Source organism: Balaenoptera borealis (assembly GCF_965194805.1).
Source record: "Balaenoptera borealis genome assembly, chromosome: 19".
Taxonomy (NCBI): domain Eukaryota; kingdom Metazoa; phylum Chordata; class Mammalia; order Artiodactyla; family Balaenopteridae; genus Balaenoptera; species Balaenoptera borealis.
Window position 1 is genome coordinate 59,661,844 of NC_138878.1, and position 26,403 is coordinate 59,688,246.

General features: G+C 52.9%; 1 protein-coding gene and 1 long non-coding RNA gene across 5 annotated transcripts; one reads left to right on the forward strand and one right to left on the reverse strand.

Moving 5' to 3' along the window:
* Positions 1 to 155: 155 nt before the first annotated feature.
* On the reverse strand, positions 156 to 26,403 carry EML2 (EMAP like 2). 4 transcript variants are annotated; one of them, XM_082370123.1, is made up of 22 exons: positions 24,554 to 26,392; positions 21,744 to 21,962; positions 21,528 to 21,651; positions 21,239 to 21,343; positions 19,301 to 19,329; positions 18,964 to 19,093; positions 14,804 to 14,953; positions 14,041 to 14,110; positions 13,830 to 13,940; positions 12,691 to 12,786; positions 11,665 to 11,799; positions 10,708 to 10,807; positions 8,315 to 8,469; positions 8,032 to 8,157; positions 6,177 to 6,308; positions 4,046 to 4,113; positions 3,685 to 3,773; positions 3,350 to 3,447; positions 2,765 to 2,852; positions 2,092 to 2,187; positions 902 to 1,032; positions 156 to 576 (listed from the first exon to the last, which is right to left on the reverse strand). In XM_082370123.1, exons 1-22 carry the CDS (start codon positions 24,723 to 24,725, stop codon positions 451 to 453), a joined length of 2,550 nt encoding a protein of 849 aa, XP_082226249.1. In that variant the 5' UTR covers positions 24,726 to 26,392; the 3' UTR covers positions 156 to 450. The 4 variants fall into 4 exon arrangements, 3 of the variants coding, with proteins under 3 accessions (XP_082226249.1, XP_082226250.1, XP_082226251.1); XR_014238093.1 differs by lacking the exons at positions 156 to 576; positions 3,350 to 3,447 and having other exon boundaries at positions 24,554 to 26,403; XM_082370124.1 differs by lacking the exons at positions 21,239 to 21,343; positions 21,528 to 21,651; positions 21,744 to 21,962; positions 24,554 to 26,392 and adding an exon at positions 19,855 to 19,913.
* LOC309617639 lies at positions 21,237 to 24,557 on the forward strand. The gene is made up of 3 exons (XR_014238095.1): positions 21,237 to 21,364; positions 21,892 to 22,020; positions 22,430 to 24,557. It is a non-coding gene; the product is annotated as an uncharacterized lncRNA (long non-coding RNA).

A 26,403-nucleotide genomic window follows, 5' to 3' on the forward strand; every position in this document is an offset into this window, starting at 1 on the left:
TTGGTTTCTGTCAAGCTTAAAGACGAATAAAGACCTGATAATGGTGTCTCATCACAAACGCTGTAAAATATGCACACACACACACCTCGTACACATACACTTATAGACACACTCAATCTATGGACACACCATATACACAGACCCTGACACTCCACCTCAGTGCACGTGTTTTTATTTCTGGATGATATAAAATAATAAACTTAAAAAACACCCCAAACCAAACACCCTAATGCCTCCCCCAAAGCAATGTGACCCCTTTTCCCACCCCAATAAATAGAGACTTCTGTCTGTCAGTCCACCCTCCCACCCCCGTAACCCCCTTTGCTATAGACATACTCTGGGTATATATTACTCTACTCGGCAATAGACATCTCCCGAAAATAGAATTCCAACCCTGCCACCTGACTCTACCTGAGCCCCATGTTCCTGGGAACCCCCCCACCCGCCAGGTCAGACCACCCGCCACTGCAGCACGCTGGTGTCCTTGCCCCCTGTGGTCAGGGCCACACTGTCATCCCACAAGAAGGCCACATTTGTCACATGGCTGCTGTGTCCGCCGTATTTGTGGCTGAGAGCCTGTGATACGGAAAGAAGGAAGTGAAAGGAGGTCATCTGTCTTGTTCACTGCTGTATTCCCTGGGCCCAGGCATTTGGTAAGTGCTCAATAAATACTTCTTGAGTTAATAGGAAAAAGAACCAAAGATCTCACAATGCAGATGCTCAGAGCTTTAGCACTACAGACTTGGTAGTTTATCGACTTTCAAATTAAGAAAGGCCCCTGGGATCAAGCCACTGCCCTCCTTGTACAGATGGTGAAACTGGGATCCGGAAAGGGCTGCCTTAATCCTGCCTGCAGTGCTGCTTGGTACCTCCACCCTGCCAGCCCCCCACAGGGACTCACTCGAGGCTGACAGCAGGGGTAGCTAAACAGGTGGACTTTGCCAAAGTCATCAGCTGAAGCCAGCAACTTCCCATCATGGGAACGGGCCACGGCATTGATGTCAGTACCATCTGCTCCCTCAGACCAGATCCCTGCGGGCAAGATTGGGGGTGGCTGGTGGTAAGATGGTAGCTGGGGCCAGGGACCCCCAAGGCGAGTAGGCCCCAGCCCCAGCCTCCCGGCCTTTCTCTCACCTAGCCTGTCTCTAGAATTGGAATAATCTTTTGGAAATGCTTATCTGACCCTATCCCTCTATAGCTCAAAGCCCTCCCATGGGGAATTCCCTGGTGGTTCAATGGTTAGGATTCCACGCTCTCACTGCCGAGGGCCTGGGCTCAATCCCTGGTCAGAGAACTAAGATCCCACAAAAAAAAAAAAAAAAAAAAAAAAAGCTCCCATGGCCCAGGCTTCTCACCATGACCCCCAAGCTCTGCCTTGTCCCCCACACTGCTCCAGCCTTGTCCTTACCAGTGCTTCCCTTGAACTCTGCAATGATTTAGCCATCCTGCCTTCTTGCATTTCTCCAAATACCAAGCTCTGTCACCTCCAGGCTTTTATACATGGCTATTATTCCCTTCGACTAGCCACTGCTTTCCCTCTTCACCACCCTAGAACCTAACTCCTCATCCTGCAGATCCAGTTTGGATGGCCTTTCCTCCAGGAAGCCCTCCCTGACTCCCTCTTAGGCTGGGGCCACATGTCCTCTCTGGACTTCCTTGTCCCAGCCCAGTCTACTCTGGGTGGTCTGGGGACAGGTCTCTCTCTTCCACTGGACTGTGAGACCCATGATGGCAGGGTCAGGGCTGTCGTGGTCACCACTGGGTCTCAGCACTGCCCAGCTGGGCACAGAGGTGCTCAGGGGGTATGTGTTGAGTGCATTAATGCCTAAATGAATGGGTGACTGGGACACAGGCTGTGTGAATCTCCCTGGGCCAGGTGACACCCCCAATTGGTCTCATTTCATTACAGTTCCAAGGGACCTGAGTAGTCACCTCACCCTAACCTTTCCTCTTATAAAAATACTGCTGCTCACATGTCTAAAGGAATGAGTTTCCTACCTTAGAGGTAATAAGAGACTGTGAAAACCACCAGTCAGGGATGTTTCTTGGAACTCCTGTCCTCAGCAAGACTTTCCCCGTTCCAGAACTTACCAAACACGCCAAAACCCAGGACACAAGTAGCCGTGGCCCATTCCACGTTCCTCACAGCATCTGCAGTAGTGATCTGCTTACAGGTAGCTGGGTCCCCTGGGGCAGAAAATGGGAGGAGGTGTTCAGAGCAGAAAGAACTACTGGGAATTCCCTGGTGGTCCAGTGGTTAGGACTCCGCGGTTCCATTGCAGGGGGCACGGGTTCGATCCCTGGTCGGGGAACTAAGATCCGGCAAGCTGCGCGGCGCGGCCAAGAAAACCAGAAACCAAAAACCAAACAGAAAGAACTACTGACTTAATTCATCCATATCACAGACAATGGGCACTGAGGTCCGACACAGGAGGCTAAGGTCCCAGGGCTTATTCTACCTCTCCAGACTGGCGCTAGATCCTGGGTGGTGACATCTCAAGATGAGAGCAGGGGTATCTGCTTAGAAACCTGTACCCCAGCCATCCAACCCGGAGGGGGAGGAACTGGTTAAAAGCTGGGTCCACCAGGGAGGAAACCAGAAGCCAGGAGACCAGCCAGTCAGATCAACCCCTGAATAAAACAGCCAGAGGAGAAGGGACTTGAAGCCCCTGCTTCCCCTTCCAGAACCCAGGGAAGGCTATGCAAATCGCACACGCAATAGAGAGGCTGAAGGAGGAATGCCTTTGGGTTTCAGAGAACTCACAGTACAGAATCTCGTAGTCCCCAGAGTTGGTGACGAAGCAGCTGCTGTCCTGGGCCCAATCCAGGTGGGTGATAAAACTGGAATGGCCCTGCAGGGGAGGGAAGGGATGGAGTTAGAGCTGGAGCGGGTAGGATCAGACCAGGATGGGTGGAAGGCAAAATACAAAGGTAGGGTGAAAACACAGGGGGTCTCGAGGAAAGATACACAAGCCTTTGGGGTGTGGGGGCGGGGCCACACTATCATGGGCGGGGCCAGACTGTGATGAGCGGGGCTAGACAAATAGGGCTTAGAACACAAGGGGGAGTTTAGAACAAGTGGGCAGAGCTAGACACAGAGGGGCGGGCTTCGAATGCAAGGGGCTGGGCTACACAGAGGGTGTGCTTAGAACGTGAGGGGCGGGGCTACACAAAGGGACGGGCTTGAAACACAGGAGAGGGTAAATGTGTGGGCGGGGCTAAAACTCCTTGATGTGATCAGGGCAGTCAGTTGAGTGTTGAAGCTGTGCTCCCTTGAGGTAGAAAACTGGTTAATTCTGCACCCCCTGGATGGGGTGGCGGCGCGGGCTGGGGGCCACTGCCCACTCACCGAGCACTTGCCCAGGCGGCTGACCTTGCGGCCGCCCTGGTCCACCGTGTACAGGTACACCAAGTTGTCGTGGGAGCCCACGGCCAGGTACGCCCCGTCTGGGGGAGGGGGAGGGGGCTATGAGGAGGCACCCAGGCTCTACCCCTCCTCTCTCAGATTCAGCCCCCCACTATCCCAGACTCCTCAGTAGTCCCAAGTTCCATCCCTGCCACAGGCCTGGCCCCGCCCTTAGGCTGTGCCACACAGACTCCACCCCTTCCCCCTGCCAGTAACTCTGAGCTTCAGTTCCCAGGCCTGGCCTCTCCAAGGTCCCCTCCCCGGCCCCATCCCCTTACCTGGAGAGAAGCTGACCACTGAGATCTGTTCATTCCCATCTGTATGGATGGCCACCAGGTCATGGGTCTCTGTGTCCAGCAGCAGCCATCTTTAAGGAGAAGGCATGGTGGGAGAGGAGGGGTGAGCTGATCTGGTAGAGAAGGGTGGCAATCTGTGGGGCCTGAGGGAAGGACCCCAGAAAAGATTAGGGAGAGAGGCTGACTCCAGAGGAATGTTGGGAGATCAAGGCCTGGTAAACAGTTGGTACCTAATTATCATTCTCTGTAAGCTTTGGGGCAGTAGGGAAGGCGGGGGGAGGTGATCAAGGGATAGTTCCCGGGGGAAGCAGAGAAGCCCTCCCCAAATGCCCATCAGCTTTACCTGCCAGTCACCGTGCCAATGGCCAGGACAGAGCCACTGGGGTGGAAGCCAGCAGAGTGGGCAGGGTCCTGAGGAGGGAGAGAAGAGGAAGGGCTGGGAGCTGGGGTCCCCCTTCCATCTGGCCCACACTTCCCCAGCCTCAGAGCCAACTCTCAGCCTGGCATGAGGGCTCTCACCTCCCTCTGTTGCCCTCCAGTAACCTGCTGCTGCAGATGCTTTGGAAACCACTCTCCTTTCCTTTAACATGTCAGCTCGAACAGAAAATATTCCTCCTTTCACTGTTGACTCTGGATCCTTTTTCAGTCCTGTTTTAACCTCCCACAGCTTTATAAACCCAAGATGATTTCCTTAGGGACTTTTCTACTAGTGAGATTGTTCGGACAAAGGCTATCCATATTTTCAAGACTTTTGATATATCATGCCAATTTGCTTTCCATTATAAAATTATATTGACTTATCACTAGGCTTGTCTGAGTGCCTGTTTCCCCATATCTTTATCTAACTCCTAGCACAAACTTTTTAAATTTCGGGGGCATTTGGTTGATTTGCAGGCAACAGAGCACCATGGAATCAGACGTGGTTTGAAACTGTGGCCCTGACACTTCCTCGTTATGTGACATCAAATAACTTTCCCCATTGTGGCCTTGGTTGCCCCAAACGGAGAACATCAATACACACTCCCCAGGACTGTTATAAGCAAGGTGTAAAGTCCTTAGAATGGTAAGCTGGTGAGTAAGATGGCCTACAGGAAGCACTGAATAAAGGTCAGCTATGATTGTAATTACGAAGGGCAAGTGATTTTACCTTTCTGGGCCTGTTTCCTGATTTTACCTTCCTGTTTCTGGGCGATCCATCATCTCTACTGCCTTGTGGAGGTTGGGGTGGGGGGGCGAGTTAAAAAGACAATGTGGGTAAAGTGCTAAGCCAATGTCAGGCATGGTGGGCAGACTGCCCAAATCAGAATAACCCGAGGGAGCTTGTTCTTGTTATAAATTGCAGATTTCTGGGACTAAACTCAGAACTCCTGAATCAGACTTCCCATGGTTGGGGCTCAGGATTCTGTGTTTCTAACAACTCAGGTGGTTCTTATGCCCTGGCTAGAGAACTGCTGTGCTGAGCACAGGGCCTAGCATATAGTAGGTGCTCAATTAGGCAGCCAGAGTGAGGATTATTATACATGGCCCTAATAATTTCCAGGGCACACCATCCCTGACTCCTAGAAGTTCAAAGGCCATCAAGTGTTCCAGGATCATAGGTAACCCTGGATTCCTGGAGCAAAACCTCAAAGGGTGGTGTGGGGAGTATGATGACTGACCTTCTACTGTCCCATACCACACAGGCAGGAGAGCTTAAAAACTACACTGCCCAGAATCCCTTGTGGCTAGGGTCAGCTGTGATTTGGGCCTGACAATCAGTCGCACTGCTGTGGGCTCTGGCAGGTACAAGGTGGAGGCCCCGCTCTGCCACTTCCACTGATCAGTTGGGTTGTGAAAGCAATGGCATTTGCTATGCTGGTGAGCAGTCACTAGCCTTGAAAGGCAAGGGCACAGAGTATCTGTTTTTGGCCACTGTAAATGTAGCCAGCATTGGGTCACTCTAGAGCAAGACAGTCCAACTGAACCTTCTGCGATAATGGAGAGGTTCTCTATCTGCACTTTCCAATACGGTAGCCACTAGCCACATGTTGGGAATGTAGCTAGTGCAAAGGAGAAACTGAATTTTTAATTCTACTTACATGTAAAGTTAATTTAAGTTTGAATAGCCACATGTATTGGACAGCGTAGCTCTAGAGCCAACATTTGAGCGACCACAGCATCCTGGTTCCTGGATTGCAGTTACGATGACAGCATTTTCTTGAACTCAGTGGTTCCTGACTCCCCACCTTCCTGACTGTGGCAGAGGCAGCAGCTCCTCTGGCAGGTCAGTTCTGTGGTGTTGTTCTGGGCTTCCTTTCAGTCGAGAACCCACTCCTCTAGCCCTTCCAAGTGAGTTTGTAAGCACCCAGTTCCCTGCATTAAATCCCCTTCTGCTTAAAGACACCAAGTGTGGCTTCCATTTGATGCACTGAACCCTGACACATTGAGACAAGTCGTTCTGTTAGAATGGTGTGTCAAGTCCCCCATCCTCTTACCTCAATGATCCTACTCCACAGGGGCTGGTGGGACTCCACACTCCACAGATGCACCAACTTATCCTGACCACATGTCACAAATTGTCCCCGGCTGGGGTGTGTGGCCAGGCCCCACAGCTCTTCCACGTGGCCCTGGCGGAAAGGAGAGATGATAGCATGGAACTGCCAATCCAGGCCTTTCCTCTGCATCCCCCACCTCCCCAAAGTCTGATGCCAGAAAGAAGTGCTGGACTAGCCCCAGCAACACACTCTCCCCACAGGTGACCCAGGGAAGACCCTTTCCCCAGTGTATCTGAGGGAGGCTGCGATTGGGCAGACCCCTGCCCCAGTGTGGGGCTCGAGGCAAATGTTGCCCCTCCCCCCAGGTCTCTGCTTTCCAGTGTGCACAATGGGAGGCAAGAGACATGATGAGTAGGAGCTTGACCTTGGGAGTCAGATGGTGCCCAGCAGGCTGTAGGAACCCATGGAGGGTACTCAGCCTGGTGAGTCTGACTGCAGCTCTCTCTTATTGACTGTGGCAGTCACCTGGGCAGATGACTTCTCCTTGGAGCCTCAGTTTCATCTTCTGTAAAATGGGGCCAATCACTGTATGTGTCTTATGGCATTGTTCTGCTCACTCAAATTATGGATGGAAAGTGTGAATAGATGGAAAGTGTATGAGGCTGGTACAAAGTGCTCACCAAATGGAAGTGGCTGACTATTATCAGTAGTAATAATATACACTATTAATATATAATTAAAGTAATTAACAATGATAATCAACAGAATTATAATTATTGATATTAGTATAATGATTAATGTTAATAAATAATATAAATCTAGTAATATATTAATAATATAATTAATACTAAATAATATTGATACTATTATTAGAGGTCTTTAAGGTCCATTCTGGTCTTGGGACACCTAGGAAATCCCTCTAGCCCTTGTTTTTCCTCATCTTCTTCCATGGAAACAAGAGCCAGAGGGGGGAATCTAAATGCAGCTGCTGTACAGATCTCAGCTACCATGTAAGAGGTAAAATGCATGTCAGGAAGGAAGGAAGGGGTGGGGGGGCACTGAACAAGGAGTAATTTTGACCAAGACTCTTTGAGCACTTACTCTGTGCCAGGCACCATTCTAAATGCTGTGCATGAACTGACTCATTGAATCCTTACAAAACCCCATGAGTCAGTTCTATTATTCTCCTGGTTCATAGAGGCACAGAGAGGTTATTCACTTGCCTCATATCACACAGCGAGTGAGTGACAGGGCTGTGCTTCGATCCCAGGTTTTTGTTTTTTTTTTTTGGCCGCACCATGTGGCTTGCAGGATCTTCCCTGACTACCAGGGATCGAACCCAGGCCCCCGGCAGTGGAAGTGCAAAGTCCTAACCACTGGATGGCCAGGGAATTCCCCCATAGGCTGGGTTTTTTACTTGGATATGTGGTAGGGTTCTGGCCCATGAGGATGAAGGAATGGGCATCTGAGAAGACTCCAGAGGGTCTTCCTAGATCCTTGTAGCCAGAGACCTGGGAGGTGTGTGGCTCAAGGCCTGTGTGACAACCTGCCAGGGCACTTACAGAAATGGACACCACCCTGACCAGCAGGGGGCAGCACAGCTGGAGCAGGGTCCTGGAACCCCTCTGCTGTGCTACCAGTTAACCCATTGCTGGACCGTGGGTGTTCTGGGGTGGGGTTATGTGTCAGGAGCAGTTAAAGGGAAGGTAAGTGGTGTTTACCAGGCCAGAGGATAAGGGATGGGGCAGGGAGGTGAGGTGAAATGGGAGTGGGAAGAGAGGAGGAATGAATGGTGCAGAGGAGAGAAGAGAGGCGGGTGGGGAGGGAGCAGGGCAGGTGCAGAAGAGAAGCTCACCTGGATGAGCAGCGAGAAGCCAGTGTGGACAGAGCCCTGCAGGATGGAGTTGCGGGTGGTCCCCACGTACAGTGTGTCGCCCCGGCCCTCCGCCACGGTGCGCACGGGGCCGAAGTCCTCGGGGACCTGGGTAGGCAAAGGGGGGTGGGGGGCAGGCAGATGAGTGTAGGATACACGCAGAGGTGGGGTTGGGGGGTGGGGGAGACAGGCTGGGAGAGCAGGGTCTAGTATTAGTGGGGCGGGAGGAGGTCTCCTCACCTTCATATGAGCCTCTCCCCCTCACCTCCGCCTCCTGCAACTTGCTGTAGTCGGGACCCCAGAGGATCACCCGCCGATCGCGGCCCCCTCCTGACACCAGCGTCCCGTCCCGCAGGGCGCAGAGCCCAAACACGCCGCCATCGTGGGCACCCATCACGGCCTGTGTGATACGGTTCCCACCTGCAGGGTGGCCAGGGGCAGAGGTCAGCACGGGGAAGCTCCCCCATACTGACCCCAGAAAACACCTCAAACTCTCAATCCTACATCCAGCCATTCACTCACCTTTTCTTCTACCCAGCCTTCCACCCACCCATCTACTCAACCACCCATCTATTCAAATACCCTATCATCCATCTAATAAACCATCTGAAGTAACATCTACCCATCCACCCTTTGATCCTAACCCTAACCCTAACCCACTTACCCACCCATTCATCCACTCACCTATCTACTGGTCTGTCCATCCATCTATCTACTCACCCATCCAATCACCCATCTACCAATCCATCCGGCCATCAACACTTCCTGCCGTCTATCCATCCATCAATCCGCCTCTCATCCATTCATTCACCCTCTCTTTCATCTGACTACCCACTCACCAGTCAATGCATCCTTCTATCCAAACATCCGCCCATTTTCCATCTATTTTTCCTATCCATCTACCCATTCATCCATCTATCCACTCATCTGTCAACCTAACCATCTGTTCATTCATCCATTCAGTCAACAGTTATTAAACTAGCATTTACTCTGGGCCCAGCCTCATGCTGGGTGATGCTGGGTATTGATGAAGGCAACCTCAGATCTTACCCTCACAGGGATCACAGTCGAGTTTCAGAGACAGACCTACTACCAGTCAGTGACGACCCAACATGGTTGGGGCTGGGATGGGGAAACCCAGGAGATTGTGGGATCCCAGAGTGGGCATCTAGCCTGGTGGGTCAGGGAGGGCTTCCTGGAGGAGGGGACAGCTGAGCAAGGATCTGAAGGTTGAGTAGGAGTTGGCTAGGACAACAGAGGGTAGAAAAGTGTTCCAGGCAGAAGGAACAACATGTGCAAAAGGCAGAGAGAACATGGACTATTTAGGAAACTAAAGAAATCTGGTGTGACCAAGTATAACATGCAAGGGACAAGAGAAAGCAGGGCCAGACCATGCATGGCCTCATTGAGGAATCGGACCTTGCAGACCTCAGTGAGGAATCCGGACCTTGTTCTGAGGGATCTGAACTGGGTAGTAATGGAAGGGTTCAGCAGGGGAAGGATAGGGTCAGATTTACATTTGGTTCTAAGAACAAACTGAATTGGAGGGGACAAGACTGAAGGCCCGGGAACCAGGGAAGAGGCTGGGGCAGGGACTAAGTGGAGAGAAAGAAAAAGCAACTCTCTTCAATCCATCCTTCGAGGCTCAGAAGTGGTGCCACGTGTACATACGTCCTTTTGTCCACCTATCTTTCTAACGACCCACCCACCCAACATTCTGTAGCCCTGAGGGCTGGACCCAGTGGTGGGAGATATAGGAACCAATCAGACCAAGTCTCTACCCTCAGAGAGCTTACAGTCTGCTGGGAAAGACACACTGCCAATTATTCAGAGCTTATTCTCAGCTGTCTAATCTCAAGAAAAGCTCAAAACAACCGTATGAGGGAGAGAGTATTATACCCATTTTACAAATGTTGCAACTGAGTCTCAGAAGGGAGATGACTCTCCCAAGGCCACATAGAGAGCACACAGCACTGCTGAGACCTGAACCCAAAGCCTGCCCAACTCCCAAACCCACTCCTCTCCCACTACCCCAAGATGAATGGTTATCTCAGCCAATGGATTAACATGTTATGAAGAATTGATTGTTCCAGGAAGTGGTTTGATGACTGAATAAACTCATTCATTCATTCATTCATTCGTAAATTTACAGTAATCCACTGCCTGGGAAAAGACCTAGTCATTTATTAACACAGTCATCCGTTCTGGGGACAACCATTCATATATTTAATTGTTCACTCACCTAATCACCCACCCATTAAGAAGGACAGCATATTCATCTACTCATTCTTCTATTCACTGGGTAGGACGAACGCTTCATTCATTCATTGACTTATACATTCATTCATTCATCGCTCTGGAACAAACCACCTCTCCATCCATCCCTCCATCCACACCAGGTTAACCCATTCATTTACAGTTCAAACTTGATCGCTGCCGTGGGATTTGCAGAGGACAAGGGAAGGGAATAAGTGAAGATTTCATGCAGGTGGGGATACTGGAGCTGAGCCTTGATGGAGGTGTTAGAATTGGACAAGTAATGATTTGTATTGTTGTATCGTACATTCCATATCAGCAGGCTCCGAGAAAGGGACGCACAGCCAAAGGGAGTCAGGGAGGACTCGGTTGGGGAACCAAACAGGTGGGGCTGACACTGACCTTTGCCCCAGACATAGAGGTTCCCCCCAGAGTCCCCGGTGACCACATCGCCACCCTCCAAAAAGGTCACACACAGCACGTACTTCGGTTTCTCGTGTTTCTAAGGTGGGGGAGAAGGGGAAGGTGTCAGAGGGTCGCTGAAGCCGGGAAGCCTCCCAGAGCTCACCCGTCACCCAGGACAGTGGTCCAGGATGCCCTCCATGCTCTGGGGAGTGGCCCTGTGTGGACCATCCTCATCTCCAATCCACGTCCATGGAGTGTCACATCGCCTACAGACCACTTTCTGACCACACTGTCTCCCTTTCCCACCCCGGACCCCTTCCTCCCTCCTCTCTCTCCTCCCTGACTTCTGTCCCAGTCTCTGTCCTTGGTTCCCCTGCTGTCTTCCGCTTGGATTCTTCTCTCTCTGCCCCTACCCCTCTCCTCTCCTTCCCTCCCGCCCCCTCTTCTGTCTGTCTCTAGGTCCCTCACCCTGCCCCGCCCACCCTCTTCTCATCTCAATATCTCCGTCTTCATCTCCATCTGAGCCTGGTGTTCTCAGGGCCTCCCCTTTTGGGGTAGAAGCCCCAACTCTCACCAAAGGCAAAGGAGCCCTGTCAGAGGTGTGCCTGCGTCTTCTCTCCCAGGCCCTGTGCTTCCTGCTGTTTCTCCCTCTGTCTCTCTCGGCCAGTCAGCCTCTGACCTCTGTTCATTCAGAATATTGACAACCGCAGCAACCCATTTATTGATCACCCACTATCTGCTAGGAGTCGCTATACTCTTCATCCCACTGAATCCTCACAACTTCAAAGAGTTAAGGAGGACCACCCCACTGGTATGGATAAGGGAACGGAGGCCCCAGCAGGCAATATCTCAGCATCCCTACAACCTCCAGCCCCTGGGGTATCTTCTTGTCTGCCTGAGTGTCCCTGCCAGCCTCCTTCAGGGCCAGCCTGCCCCAGTACCCCTGGCACTCACCTCAAAGAGGCCCTGCCGCTTGCTCAGGCCGCCCCCTTCTAGGTTCCAGAAGTAGATGTGGGATTTCCCGCAGGTGATGAGCACGGTGGGGTCTGTGGGGTGGAAGGTGGCCACCAGCACGGCCTCATTGGAGCACTTTAGGGGGTGGGGGAGATTCTGAATGAGGACCTCAAAGCCATCAGGACCACCATACCCAACCCAGGAAGGACTGCCCTCTACAGTTGTGTGGGTTGTGCACTTGCACACCCAACTTGCCTGTACCTCTCCTTTACGGGCAAACTAAAGTACAGGAAGCAGGGCCAGCCAGTGAAGCATTATTGTTTTCTTCATCAACATAATGGCAGGCACGAGGAGAGCCCTTACTTTGCACCAACCTCTGTGCCAAGCACTTAACATCCATCAACTCATTTAACCCCACAGCACCCTGTAAGGTAAGGCTCATTAGCACCTCCCATTACAGATGATGAAGTGAGGCTCAGAGAGGGGAATTCACTTGCCTAAGGACACACAGCCAGGTTGTGTCCAGAATCAACTCACTGAGAGCCCAGCCTCTCAACTACTTCTCTTTCCCCAAACCATGGGCCCCAATCCTAGGTCTCTTGCCCCCAGCCCAGAATGAGCACGTGACCTTGGGCAAGCAGCTCTCCCCTCTACCATGCCTCAGGTTCCTCATCTGTAAAGCAGGTTATCGCCCGGAGACGTAAGTCAAGGTCTGTCTTGGACATCGCAGGACAGCAGAACTAGCAGCCACCTTGTACCGATCCTCCTGTTGGGCCTGGTTTGCCCACCCCATATGCCAACATCAAAGCCAAATTTTCCCTACAAGGAAGATGCTACCATTATCCCCATCTTATAGATGAGGCAACTGAAGCTCCGAGAGGGCAAGCCACTTGCCCGAAGTCACACAGCCAGCAAATGGCAAAGGCAGGACTTCAACATGAGTCTGATTCCAGACTTGTGAACACTGAGATCTGGCCAATCCCACAGGGAGACCCCAAGGAGAGGGGATAAGAAGGGTTACCTCACCTTGACATCTACCACCTTGGTCTCCTTGGCCCAGTCCCACACAGAAAGCATGTGATCGTTGGACTCATCTACCGCACAGAGGAGGTTGCCCCCATTCTAGGAAGAGGAGAGAGGATGGGGGAGGGCCAGATCCACCCCCTCCCTCCAACACCTTGCCCACTGGGGCATTAGCTACTCAGGCCTGTTTCAAAGGTCCTGACCCAAGTCATGTGAAACACATGAAAATATACTCCCCATCCAGGGCCACACACATTTTAAAGGCTGTTTATAATTTTCCTTTTGAAATGACTGGTCCCTAGGAACTTCCTCTAATTTCCCCTCAGCTACAATTTCTCTGCAAGTAGCCCGAGGTCAGGAATTCTTACTGAGAGCCTCTAATCTGCATTTTCCTATGGAATGACTTTTAGGGCTGTGAAGTTGAACAGTTAATAAAGTCGGGACGATGTTGCTTTTTTTATACCTGTAGTTAAGCGCAGGTTAGTTTTGATTTTGCAAAGTTTTCCTTTCCCCCACACTTTGGCAACAAAATAGCTTTATTTCCCCAAAGTTCTCAAGTGTCTCCTCAGGTCTCAGAAAACCTGTGAGGTTCTTAAAACTGTCTATGGGATGACAGGTTGTTTTTTATTCCCCGATCCATTGCAGGCAATACTCTGGTAAAATACAGTAAAAATGTAACATATGATTAAAAAAAAAAAAAAGCCCACCAATCACACACTTGGATGTTGTGTGAATGTCAAATTGCTGTACAAATTCCTAAAGGCTAACTCTCGATTTCTGTGCTTATCTCCTCCATACCTGCCAACACCCATTTGTGGTGGTACTAGGAGCAGGGCTGCCCTAGACACAGGGATTAAAATGCCTAAGGGATAAGGACCCTTCCAGAATGAAAGGTGATGTGAAAAAATAATGCAGAAAGCGTTAACTGATCTACAAAGGATCACTGAGGAGTTTCTCTGCGGAGCAATCAAGACATATGGTCCCCTCATAAGGGCTAACAGAGCAGGCCTATGAGGCCACAAATGTGGGCACACAGCCTGGAGGGCCAGGGGGCGTGGCCAGCACCTGTGACGCCATGATGAAGGCGTGGCCTCCAGCCCCAAGGGGCACCCGGGGCAGGCGAGGGATGGCACAGGACTTACAGATTTGGAAAAGCCCACACAGCACACAGCTCTGTCAAACACCCCCAGGCCCAGCACGTGTAAGGTGGAGAGGGAAACAGAGTCCCAGACGCGCACGTGGGGCGGCAGTGGCTGCAGGAAAGAGAGAGGCCGGTTACCTGGGGGGCCCAGATTCCTGACCCTCCCACGACTCCATCCCAGTCTCCAGGTCCTGCCCCCTCCACCCTGTTACCTTCCCCTCCTTAGTGGTGCCTGCCACCTGTCCAGTGGCGACGGTGACCATATCAGGGTGGACAGCCAGGCTGAGGAGAGAGAGGGCAGATGGACAGAGCTCAGTAGGGGGGGGGGGGGCTCGCAACAGGCCGGGACCCCTCCCACAGCAGGCCACAGTCGCGATGCCTGATTATTCATTCCACAGTTTGGCTGAATGAGTTAGTCAATAAGCACTGATTCAGCTCTTCAGTAGCAATAAGGGGATATTCTCTGGGTACCCTGACTCAGAAGCAAGACTCAGGCCTGCGGTCTCTAACTCAAGTGCCCAGAGGGCTCAAGCCTGTACCACAAATGGCCAGGAGAACACACCCATTTAAAAGGGCTGTCAAAAATAAATAAAATAAAAGGGACTTCCTTGGCGGTCCAGTGGTTAAGACTCCACGCTTCCACTGCAGGGGGCACGGGTTCGATCCCTGGTCGGGGAACTAAGATCCCACATGCTGTGCGGTGAGGCCAAATATAAAAAAATAAAAAATAAAGGGGCTGTCACCACGGGGCTCCAACACACTGTGGGATTGTCTGGGGTGCCCACTTGAAGTTTTCAAAGGAAGTGAAAAATTCAGGCATCTGAGTGAATTCACCGACATTTGAAGTATTGATAATCAATCCACATTTTTTTCCCCCTGAATTCAGCCTGCAGGCCAAGGAAGGCCTGGCCCCGCCCACCTCCCCTAAGAGTGTCCCGAGCAGGAAATATTTGGCGTCCTCCCCCCAGGCCTCACCACTTGATGTCATCATTGTGTCCCAGGTAGTGCCGCTGCCTCTGCTCCTCCACGTTGTATAGCACGGCCACAGAGGCCACGAAGTACACTATCTCCCCTGTGGGCAGCAGGTAAAGGTTGGCCCGGCAGTCTCGGCCGCGGTAGCCATAGCTGGAGGTGCCCAGGGGCCGGTTAAAGAGCCTGTTTTGCATTGCATCTGCTGACTGACTCCCAGATGAAGGTCAACAGAGCTAGGTTTTCCTGTTTCCACTCTTACCCCTGTGGGAGGTTGAATGATGGTATCCCCCCAAAAATATGGCCACCAAATTATTAACCCCTGGGAAGTGTGAATGTGACCTTCCTTGGAAAAGGAGTCTTTGCAGATGTAATTAAGGATCTCAAGACGAGATCATCCTGGATTATCTGGATGGGCCCTAACTCCAGCGACAAGTGTCCTTATAAGGGACAGAGAAGAAAAGACACAGACACAGGGTGGGAGAAGGCGGTGTGAAGACAGAGATTGGAGTAAAGCAACTATAAGCCAAAGAACCCCAAGGGTTGCCAGTAGCCACCAAAAGCTAGGAGACAGACAGGGGACAAATTCTCCCCCCAGAGCCTCTGGAGGGACCACGGTCCTGCTGACACCTTGACTGGGGATTTCTGGACTCCAGAAACTGTGAGATTTTCTGTTGTTTTAAGCCACCAAGTTTGTGGTAATTTGTTTTAACAGCACAGGAAACTAATATAACCTTCTGTCTACCCTCCTCCCCACAGAGGGATCCTGTTAAAATCTGTTAACACTAAGTCAATTCACATCCATCCTCTGCTCAGAACCTTCCCATCTCAGAGCAAAAGTCAAAATCTTGGGGGCTTCCCTGGTGGTCCAGTGGTTAAGAATCCGCCATCTAATGCAGGGGACGCGGGTTCGATTCCTGGTCAGGGAACTAAGATCCCACATGCCACGGGGCAACTAAGCCCACGCACTGCAACTACTGAGCCCGCGCGCCACAACTAGAGAGAAGCCCGCGTGTTGCAACTAAGACCCGTCGCACCCAAATAAATAAATAATTAATTTAAAAAAAATCCTTATGAAAGCCCAGGCAAGAGGCTTGGCCTGATCTGGACCCTGATTCCTCACTCCCCTCACACCTGTTCAGCTCCAGTCACCTCAGGGCCTTTGCTTTTCCCGCCACCTGAATACTCCTCCTCCTCATCTCTCCATGGCTCCGCACCTCCTTCAGGTCTCTACTCAACTGTCAGGTCCTTGGAAAGGCCTTCCCAAGCCTCTCCCAAATAGTTCCCAGTTATTTAAAACTGCAAACTGGAATTCCCTGGCAGTCCAGTGGCTAGGACTCAGCGCTTTCACTTCCAGGGCCTGGGCTCAATACTTGGTTGGGGAACTAAGATCCCACAAGTCATGCCACGGCCAAACACAAAAAAACTGCAAACTCACACCCCCTCAACTGCCCCCATCCCCCTTCCCTGTTCATATTCCTGCAGTACATTCATTGGCATCCCACACGTTATCTGTTTAATTTATTTTGTGTCTCCCGAACTACAGTGTCTGCTCCAGGAGGGCAGGGACCTCTGTCCATTTTGTTTACTGATGTACCCCTTGTGCCCAGATCAGGGCCTGGTACACAGCAGACATATGAGTTCAACATTTGTTGAAGGAATGTGACCCTCCTCTGTTCAGAACTTTCTGTGGCTCCCCAGTTCCCCTAAGAGAAAGCCCAAGCTCCTCCACTGGCCTGGTTTGCCCCTCCCTGGCCTTAGCAGGGCTTCTGCCCTCCTTTGTTCTCCGACCTTGGAATTTCTCAAAATGCCAAGATCACTACTGTCACCCAGGTCTTGGCACTAACCTTTCCCTTTGCCTAGTACACGCTACCTGCCACCCTTCTCAGCTGCCCTGTCCTCAGATCAAGCCTCAGGCTCACTTCCTCCGCTAGACTCATCCCACTTATCTGATCAATTTGTTAACGTCACCTATTCCTTAATGAGACTATCGGTTCCACAGTGGCCAAGACTGGGCCGTTTTGTTCTCTTCTACAACTCCTCCTCTGAGAAGCCTTCCCTGATGCCCAGGCTGGGTCAGCTGCCCTCTCTTGGTTCTCCCATCCCAGCCTGAGTTGTCATTGTCACAGATTCTGTCCCCACACTGGACTGTGATTTGGGGACTGTTGGAACCCAGCCCTTAGCCCCAGAATGTTCAGGAAACATTTGAATGAATGTCGATATGTGTATCCCGACCCCACAGAAACTGCTTCACCCTGCAGCCATTTTGGGCTGGGGAATGAGGCCCATACTGACTGTTGCTGTGTCAACTGCTTTTCTTTTTTTTTTTTTAAACTATGACTTTATTTGGGTTTATTTATTTATTTATTTATGGCTGTGTTGGGTCTTCGTTTCTGTGCGAGGGCTTTCTCTAGTTGCGGCAAGTGGGGGCCACTCCTCATCACGGTGCGCGGGTCTCTCACTATCGCAGCCTCTCTTGTTGCGGAGCACAGGCTCCAGACGCGCAGACTCAGTAGTTGTGGCTCACGGGCCTAGTTGCTCCGCGGCATGTGGGATCTTCCCAGACCAGGGCTCGAACCCATGTCCCCTGCATTGGCAGGCAGATTCTCAACCACTGCGCCACCAGGGAAGTCCTCAAAAAAAAAACTGCTTTTCTTTTGATGCTCACTTATCAAGCCCAGCTTGACATGACAGCATGGTATTCTTTGATTCCTGCGAATATTTCCAGCTGCCTTAAAGAGGCTCTGGGCTCCCACATTCCTCCCTCCTCCAGAGCAGAAACCAAGGCCAAGGGAGGAGGTCAGGGACTGCGTCCCTAGGATGCTGATCCCAAGCCCCAGTCTGCATTTTGGAAAAAGCCTGGGGCTCAGAATCAGAGTTCTTGCCTCAGATCTGCTCTGACTCCTTAGAACAGGGCTTGATATCCTCTCTCTCTTTTTTTTTTTTTTGAATTTTATTTTATTTATTTTTTTATACAGCAAGTTCTTATTAGTTATCTATTTTATACATATTAGTCTATATATGTCAATCCCAATCTCCCAATTCATCCTCCCCCCTTTCCCCCCTTGGTGTCCGTATGTTTGTTCTCTATGTCTGTGTCTCTATTTCTGCCCTGCAAACCAGTTCATCTGTATCATTTTTCTAGGTTCCACATATATACGTTAATATATTTGTTTTTCTCTTTCTGCTTGGTCCCCTCTCTTGACCTCAGTTTCCTCATCTGGAAAGAAAGGGTAATAGTTCCCAACCTGCAGGCCTCAGAGAGCTCTCGGAGGCCACTTGTTGTAAAAATATATTCTCGATCCTACAAAAGAGAAGGATCATATTATTCAACGTATTTATACTTGAAAGAGCTTTGAACAGTGCCTGGCATATAATAAGTGCTCAATAATGATTAGTTATTATTTTAATCAATCTCTGTTTATGGGGCCCATATGATGAGCACATTGTTTCAAAGCCTTATGAATCTGAGATCATGACACCCATTTTTCAGAGGAGGCAACTGAGGCACAGAATGGCAAGATGACTTGTCCAGGGTCACGGAGCCAGCCAGAGGCTGGGCTGGGGTTTCAACCCATTTCTGCCAGGCTCCAAAGACAGGGTTCTTAACCATTATCAACTTCTTCCATTTCTCAAATACACCCAGCTCACTCTGGCCGCAGAGCCCTTAGACCTGCCGTGCCCTCTGTTCTTCCTAGGCTGGCCCCTGAATGTTCGATTCTCAGCTCAAATGCCCTCTCCTCAGAGAAACCCAGTTACTCCTCTCACTTGAGCTTAGTTTACTGTATTCCCAGCATTTATTACTTAACTGAAATTATCTTATTTATTGAATCACTGTCTTCGGTCTCCCCCACTTTAGAAGGTGAGCTCAGGGAACACAGCCCACATGTAGAAGGGGATCTGACAGATGGAGGGCACTCAGCAAACATTTGCTCCTTGAATGAATCATAAAAGGTCATGTCAGCTAACCTGCCTTCCTCTGCTCCCTCCAGACTCCAGGTTCTTCCTGACCCCTAAAGCCACAGAGGCCTGGAAAGTCCCACCTTCAGTACAAAGACCCTCCCTCCAGCTGAAGTCCCACACCAGAAAGGCTCTGGTCCCCTCCAGGCTGGGGGCGGCGGGTGGGTTGGGAGGAGTGGGAGGAAGAGATTAAAGCAAAAGGATACACCCAGTCCAGCTTGAGACGGCGGGAAGGCAGCTCGGAGCGTGTATCCAGGCTGTAGCTGGGTGCCAGCTCGTCAGGGATCAGCATGGGCACGGGGCGGCCCCTCAGGAACATTTTCACGGAGCCCTCCTCTGCCAGAACATCCCCAGAGGTCAGGTGCTGACACCAGCCCCCAATCCTATTTCCTTTCCCCTTCCGACTTCACTTTTTTACTTTTTTAATTAAAAGAGGTGGGGAAAATGAGGTCAAAGAGGCAAAGGCCCAGCCAGTAGCCAGGCTTCCTGACCTCCAGCTCTGGCTTCTCACCCCAGGAAGCCCCTCCCATTCTCCCTACTTACCCATGCTGAAGATAACTTCTTTGGTTTTGCTGTCAGGAAAGGAAAAAAAAAAAAAGAAAAGAAAAGAAAGAAAGCCCTAATTAGCAGGCAAGTCAGAAATTGGGAGAAACCACTTCCCCACCCCAGCGCTCCCCGGAGGTCTTTGATGAAAAATGGGGGCCGAGTAAGGAGCGGAGCGCTGCCTCTCTGCAGGCCGTGTGCTTTGCTCGGTTGACCTTGCAGAGCCTAAGACACAGGCCCAGAGAGGCAGTGATCGCCAAAGATCAAACAGCACGAAGTGGCAGGGACGCGATCCTGGAAGAGGAGCGTCACAAGGTACCCCTCCCACCTAATCAGCACGGTTCTCCCAACGCTCCCCACCCCCAGTCCCACAGAGCCCCAAACTTCAAGCAGAAAGGGAAGAGGTGAGGGTTTAAGGGAAGGGGCGTGTCTCCAACTCCCTTTGCTGACGGAAGGAGGTGATGCCCGTGGGTCTGGGTCCCCGGAGAAGGGGGAAACCTGGGATCCAGATCCCGGTAGCGCGAGGAGGAGGGGGGTGTGCGAGAGGGTCTCACCCAACTCCAAAGCTACTCATGGCGGCGGCTGGCGGAGCTTCGGGGCCGGGGGTGGAGCCGGGACCGGCTCCGCCGCTTCCGGCCCTGGGAGGCGCCCACGCCGCCGCGCCCTGCCCCGCCCTCCACTGCTAACCCCGTAGCCGGAGGGTCACACTGGGTCTCAGGTCCCTGGCTGTGGGGTCGTGATACCAGGCTCTTTTTTGGGGGGAGGGAGAGTGTTTTTTGAGAACATGGACTCGGGGACGTGTCTGCCTGAGTTCAAACCCCAGCTCTGCCAGTTCCTAGCAGTGTGGACAAGTTGCCAAACCTCTCGCCTCGGTTTCTTCACTTTTAAATTGGGGATAATAAAAATACATACCTCCCAGGTGATTGCGAAGCTTAAATTAGTTAATTCATGTAACATGCCTTGCGTGGTGCCTGTCACATAGCTTATGTACGTGTTTGCCATTATTCCAATGAGGTTGAAATGTGTGGGTTTTGACTCTGGTCCTGCCTTAGTCCGGCCCCGCCAAGCCCTGACCACGCCCACTGCATCAGGACTCCACACTCAGGTTTTTACACCGCCCAGACCTTCAGTGTGGCCCGGGCTCTGGGAACTTGACCATGCCCAACATTCTGATCATACACACCTCTCCTTCCGATCCTGCCCCTGAACTGACAGCTCCCCATGGAACCGCCTACCCTCCTCAGGTCCGGTCAAACTTCAGACCATGACCACTTTCACCTAGAGTCCCTTCAAGCCTACTGATATCTGCCCACGCCCACCTATGACCACGCCCAACCTTCAAACCACGCCCATTTCCACCTGGCAGCGCCCCAGGCTCCCCTCCGCCCAGCTTCTTGCATCGGACACTACGGCACCTGGTCTTAGTCCATTACCCCCACCCCAGGTTCTGATTCTGCCCTGGCTAACCCTCTGGCCACACCCTCAAATTCCAATCACTTCCCTCCCTCTGATTACCCCATTTCCTGCAGAAACTCCTCTGAGGGTCCTGCCCAGGCTGCATCTCTGAGACTCAATGGGGACTCTCCCATTTACCTTAATAGCCACGCCCACAAACCTGGCTCCTCCCTAACTTCTACTCCAGCTCCTCCAAGAGACTCTAATCATCCACGTCTCCTATGTTCTAGTCCAGCCCCTTAATGCTTTGACCACGCCCCTCCATGTTGGCTCCGCGTTTCCATGCCTTCCAGTTCAACCACGCTATCACAAGATTGGTCTCTCCGAGCCTCCGGCACTGTTTCCGCATTCTGAACTAGATGACCGCGCTTTAGGTTATCACCTCGTGGCCTGGGGCATCACCCTAAATTCCCCATGCTTTTCCAAGCCTAACTGGGGTCCTGGCCCCACCCGTTGTGGCACGACCCCGCTTCGGACACCTACCCTTCCTTTTTGGCGCTACAATTGCTGCTAGAGGATGTGGTGCGGCTGCGGGGGTCCTCGCGGCGCACTGAGGCGAGGCGCTCTGGTGACAAGTAGCGGCGGGCACTGCGAATAGAGAGCACATAGGTAGGGGCAGAGCTCGCGAGGCCAGCAGGCGAGTGCCGGAGGCGGGCAAGAACTTCCCCGGACCTTCCACTGCTGGTGTTCGGACACATGAGTCCATCCGTTTCCATATAAACAGCCTCCGCGGTCTCGGAGGAAACTGGGGATCCTGGCTTCCGTGCCTTACCTGCGCCCGGAGGTCGCCTCCTTTTTGGGGGAGGATGGGGACGTGGCATAGCCGCCCACGCGCCGCGGGGGTCCCGAGCCATTGAGGGGCGTCCTGATGGGAAGGCCTTTCAAGAGCTGACACACTAGAGGAATGGGGTTAGAGGACAGAAGGGGGTGAGTGTGAGGTCCTGGCCCCAGTCCCTCCCATCTCACCCCTCCAGTTTAGCGAAGATACCCGAGGCTGTGGTGCCTAGGCGCGGAGGCGCCCGGCCCTTGGGGGTGCCCCGCGCTCGCAGAGCAGCGCCTTGCTCCTCGCATGCCCGCAGGCGACGCAGCGCGTCAGCCAGCGCGGCCTTTAGGACCGCCAGCTCGTCTTCCTGCAGTTGCAGCCGCTGCTCCAGCGCCGACACGCGGTCGTCCACCTCCATCCCGCTCGTGCCCGACAAATTGTCATCTGGAAGGCAAGGGAGCGCTGGCTGCGGGGGGCCCACCCAGGAGCTACAACGCCCGAGGTGAGATGTCCCTCCAGCCTTCCCTGGCCTAAGCCTGGGGCCAGCCACGCCCCCTTCCTCCCCAGTAACCTGGGGCTGGGACGCTTGGATGTGGGCCAAGAAAAGGGGAAGGAAATCCCCACAGCTCTCAGCCCTTGTCCGCACACTCCTCTGTTGCAGCGCCCTGGAGGCGTGACCTTAGGGAAGTCCCTTCCTCTCTAACCTTCTAACAGTCTATGAATCAAGAGCCTCTCGACTCTGGTTTTAAGATTCTATGACTAAGATGGTAAATACATATGAGTCATATCAACATTTTAAGGATGACACCAACTTCCTTAGTGACACCAACATTGTAGAATTGATTCCCGATATTCTCTGACGAATATCAAGATTTTATCGCGTGTACTAACATTCCCTCTCTGTTTCTAAGACTTTCCAAGCCAAAAAGGTCGTGCCTGGTCCCTCGCCTTCGCATTCTCTCCTCACCAAGGGGTTCGACACCCGAACCTGCTGCAAGGACAGAGTTTCTGCGGCCCCTGACGGCAGATATGGGAGTTGCAGGCAGCGCATCCGAGACCCGAGACCCACGGAAGGGAGATACCCGCGGGGATCTGACACCCAAGCTCTCTTCCTTGACCCGAGCTTCTCCCCTCTATTCCCCTTCTTTATTTGGCTTATGTACCCCATGCCCCTGATTCGGTTCTCCCTCTCCCCTCTAGGCCATGGGTGCAACCAAATAACTCCTCCGTCTCCCGCGGGCGCCGCCCCCCCCACCCCGCCCATTTTTCCCGAAGTGGGAGGGGCAGAGGACCAAGGTGGTCCCCCCTCCCCCCTCCCTCCCAGACCACTCATACCCAGACTCATTGCTGGCAACAACCAAGAAAGCCCTGGCTCCCAGTCGGGTAGAAGTAAGGGTGGTATCATTAACAGGAACCGGGCGTGGAAGTAGCACCTGCCATCCCCTGTCGGAGGCCGCCCCGCCCGTCCGCTGGGCTCCGCAGTGCAGCCGTCTATCCCTTCCCTCCCTCCCCCGCCACCCCCGCAGCCCAATCGCCTGCCTGGCCTTGCCCGCCCTGCCCCCCACCCAGCGCCTCTCTGGTCGGGTGCCTGGACCTGCATTGGAAGGTGGGGGCCTCCCGAGGTCTGAGGGAGAGAGCTGTCAGGACTTGGAACTCATAAGAGGAGGAATCTCAGGGTCCCGTTGGCAAAGCGTTTTGCAAAAGAGGAAACTAAGGACGGAGGTTGGGGAGTGTGCAGAGATCACCAAAGGTCAAACAGCCAATAGGTGAGGTGCAGGAGGACCTGCTCACCTCCTTGTGCCAAGACCCCTCTTACCTACCATTAATAATACTACCCCCCCCCCGCCCCAAATGAGATCTGCTATAGGGAGCTTACACGTGGCAGGCACTCTTCATGCAAAACGCTTAGCACCTCACCTGGCTCTGGTTATGTGCTCAGTAAATCCAGAATATAATTAACTGTTATTATGGTACCCAGTGCTCCCAGCAACTCTAGCAGCTGTAGTATTATACCCATTTTAGGAGGCAAGAAGGTGGAAGGGGACTGAGACCTTGAGAGATGAAGTTGCTTGTGCATGGACACACAGCCTTTCAGCAGCAGAACAGGTACTTGACCCCTGGCTTAGGCACCCTGTCAGCCTGCCTCTTAGAAGGGCAGAGGAGACAAAATAAGCATTCTGGAGCTCTGCCAACTCCAGTGGTCCCTGACACTGGGGTGTGTGCCCAGGGGAGTGAGCCTCCAAATGGAAGATAGTTCCTTCTCAGGGCCGCTGAGTGAAATGGGGGAGCTTTCACCTTGGCCCTTCAACCCCCATCCAAAGAGCCAGCTGTATTCTGAGGCCTTGGCCTGCCCACCCCCGACCCACCATGACTCAAGTCCTCTGCTCCCTCTTGACCATTCCCCCACCTTCAGCACTTTTGCCCGGAAATCAGCCCCCACTTCCCACTTCTCCCATCCCTCCCTCCTCCCCTCTGCCTCCAGCTTCCCTCATCTGGGCCTGACACCCACAGTGACCCTTCTTGTATCGAACCCATTTGTCTAGGGAGAAGGGATGAGTCCTAATGGGTGGGAGGGGCGGGGCCTGAGGATTTGGTGGGTATAGTCGAAGCAAAGTCCTCTGGTCATCCTACCCAGTCCCACATCCAGCCCACAAGCCAACACCAAATCCCACTCTCCCCCTAATCTGTCCCTCTGCTAGGGAGAAGGGGGAGGGTCCCAGAGGATTGAGAGGGGATAGGGAAGGCAGAGTTCCAGACCTCCAGGCCTCCCCCCCTTCTGCCACAAGCTCCTGAGGTTCTGCTCCTTTCTCTCAGTTCAGTCACCTCTGAAAAAGGGGAGGGTTGAAGAGGGTGGGGGATTGGGATCAGGGCTTTGGGGATCAGGGAGCTTGCTCTGGGGTCAGGGTCCTGCTAGGGGAGAAAGGGGAATCTTCAGCAAGGGGCGAGGATGGGGACTTGGAGGGAGGAGGTTGGGGCAGGAGGAGATAGGTTCAGCCCTGGGCGGGGCCAGGGTCGGAACTGAGGAGGGGTCTCACCGTTGCAGTATTGAAGCAGGGAGGACGTGTCGTACAGGCCGCAGAAGGCCGGGCCGCGCTCCGCCATCGCCCCGCCACAGCCACCGCCAGCCCCCCCGGCCCCAGCTCGGGCCTGGGCTACCCCCCCAGGCCCTGCCTCCCGTTGCCATAGCAACGCCTTTCGTTCCAGCATCCCCGGCTCGGCCCGCCCGGCATCAGGCGGCCGACGCCGGGCCTGGCACCGGGGTCATCCCCCAGGATGCCTAGAAAGGGGGGGGGGTGTCGGGACACCCCCTGCCAGGCCCCCCAACACAATCTTCGGGCCGGGATTGGCTGACCCGAGATCCCCCTCGGTACTGTCTGGTCCCGCCCACAACAGGCGCGTATTCTCTCTAGACACCCTCGCCTGTTCAGGACCAATGAGAGCCTGTCTCGCAGGCCCCCTCCGCCAATAGGGATGCAGAAGGTTTGGAAGGGGCAGGGCCTTCTCTGCTTTTCAGCCCGAAGCATAGCCCCCGGCTCTTAGAGGAAGATAGGGTGGAAGAAGACACCACACACCCCGCAAACCTCCCTAATCTTTTACTGGATTTTCGAGAAGCCACCTTGCAAGACTAGAGCCTGACCCCAGAGTCTCAAATCCGCCCAGATATCCACTAGCTCCGCCCTGGAACTCTTATTCTAGCTCATTTCTTAGAACTCTTGTTTATTCTATCTACGCCCGCCCCCAGGGCTCTTAGCTCCACCCCCAGAATCCTGAGGGGGGAGTTAAAGTTCTATTCCCGCCCCCAGAGCTTTTGGCACCGCTCCCTAAGCATCTCAGGGCAATGGTTCTTGGCCCAGAGCCCTTGACTCAGCCTCCTGATAGGATTGGCTCCGCCCCTTAAGTTTATACCCCTACCCCCAAGTCTGTTAGTCCCTCCCTAACCTTTCCTTCCACTTTCCTATTGGCCGCCCCAGGCCCTTAGCTCCTCCCCTACAGCGTTCATCTCCCACAACCTTATTATCCAGTCCGGGTTTTGACAAAGGCCCAGCTGTGATGCCTGGATGGCTGGCGGTGTCAGTCGGAGCCGCCTCCGAAGTTGGGGGGAGAGGGGAGGGTAGAAAAGCTGACAATGGACTTAAACAATACTGGACCACCTTCTCCAAGTCTCCATTGAGGGTCAGCACCTAGAAATGACCCAGAACATGCCTTATAGCGGTGGGAAGTGAGCCCAAAGCAGAAGAGATTTGCCTCTGGACACAAGCAGGCCTTGGAAGCCCAGGGCTTTGGAACCAAATTGGTCTGGGTTTGAATCCTGACTGCACCAGTTTCTGATTGTGACCTTGAGCCTCAGTTTCCACATCTGGAAAGTGGAGGGTCATATCGTGCCTACTTCTTTCATTCATTTGAAAATTTTGGGACTTCCCTGGTGGCGCAGTGTTTGAGAATCCGCCTGCCAATGCAGGGTCACGTGTTCGATCCCTGGTCCGGGAAGATCCCACAGGCCATGGAGCAAATAAGCCAGCGTGCCACAACTACTGAGCCTGTGCTCTAGAGACTGCGAGCCACAACTACTGAGCCTGCATGCCACAACTACTGAAGCCCACGCACCTAGAGCCTCGCAACAAAAGAATCCACCGCCACGAGAAGCCCTCGCACCGCAACGAAGAGTAGCCCCCACTCTCCGCAGCTAGAGAAAGCCCGCACGCAGCAACGAAGACCCAACGCAGACAAAAATAAATATAAATAAATAAATAAAAATGTTTACTGAGTGCCTATTAGGTGCCAAGCTCTGTTCTAAGTGCTGGAGTTTCAGTGATAAGCAAGTCAGCCCCAGAGTTTGCCCTCGTGGACTGTGCAGTTTGTGGAGGAAGTAAACTACAATACAGAA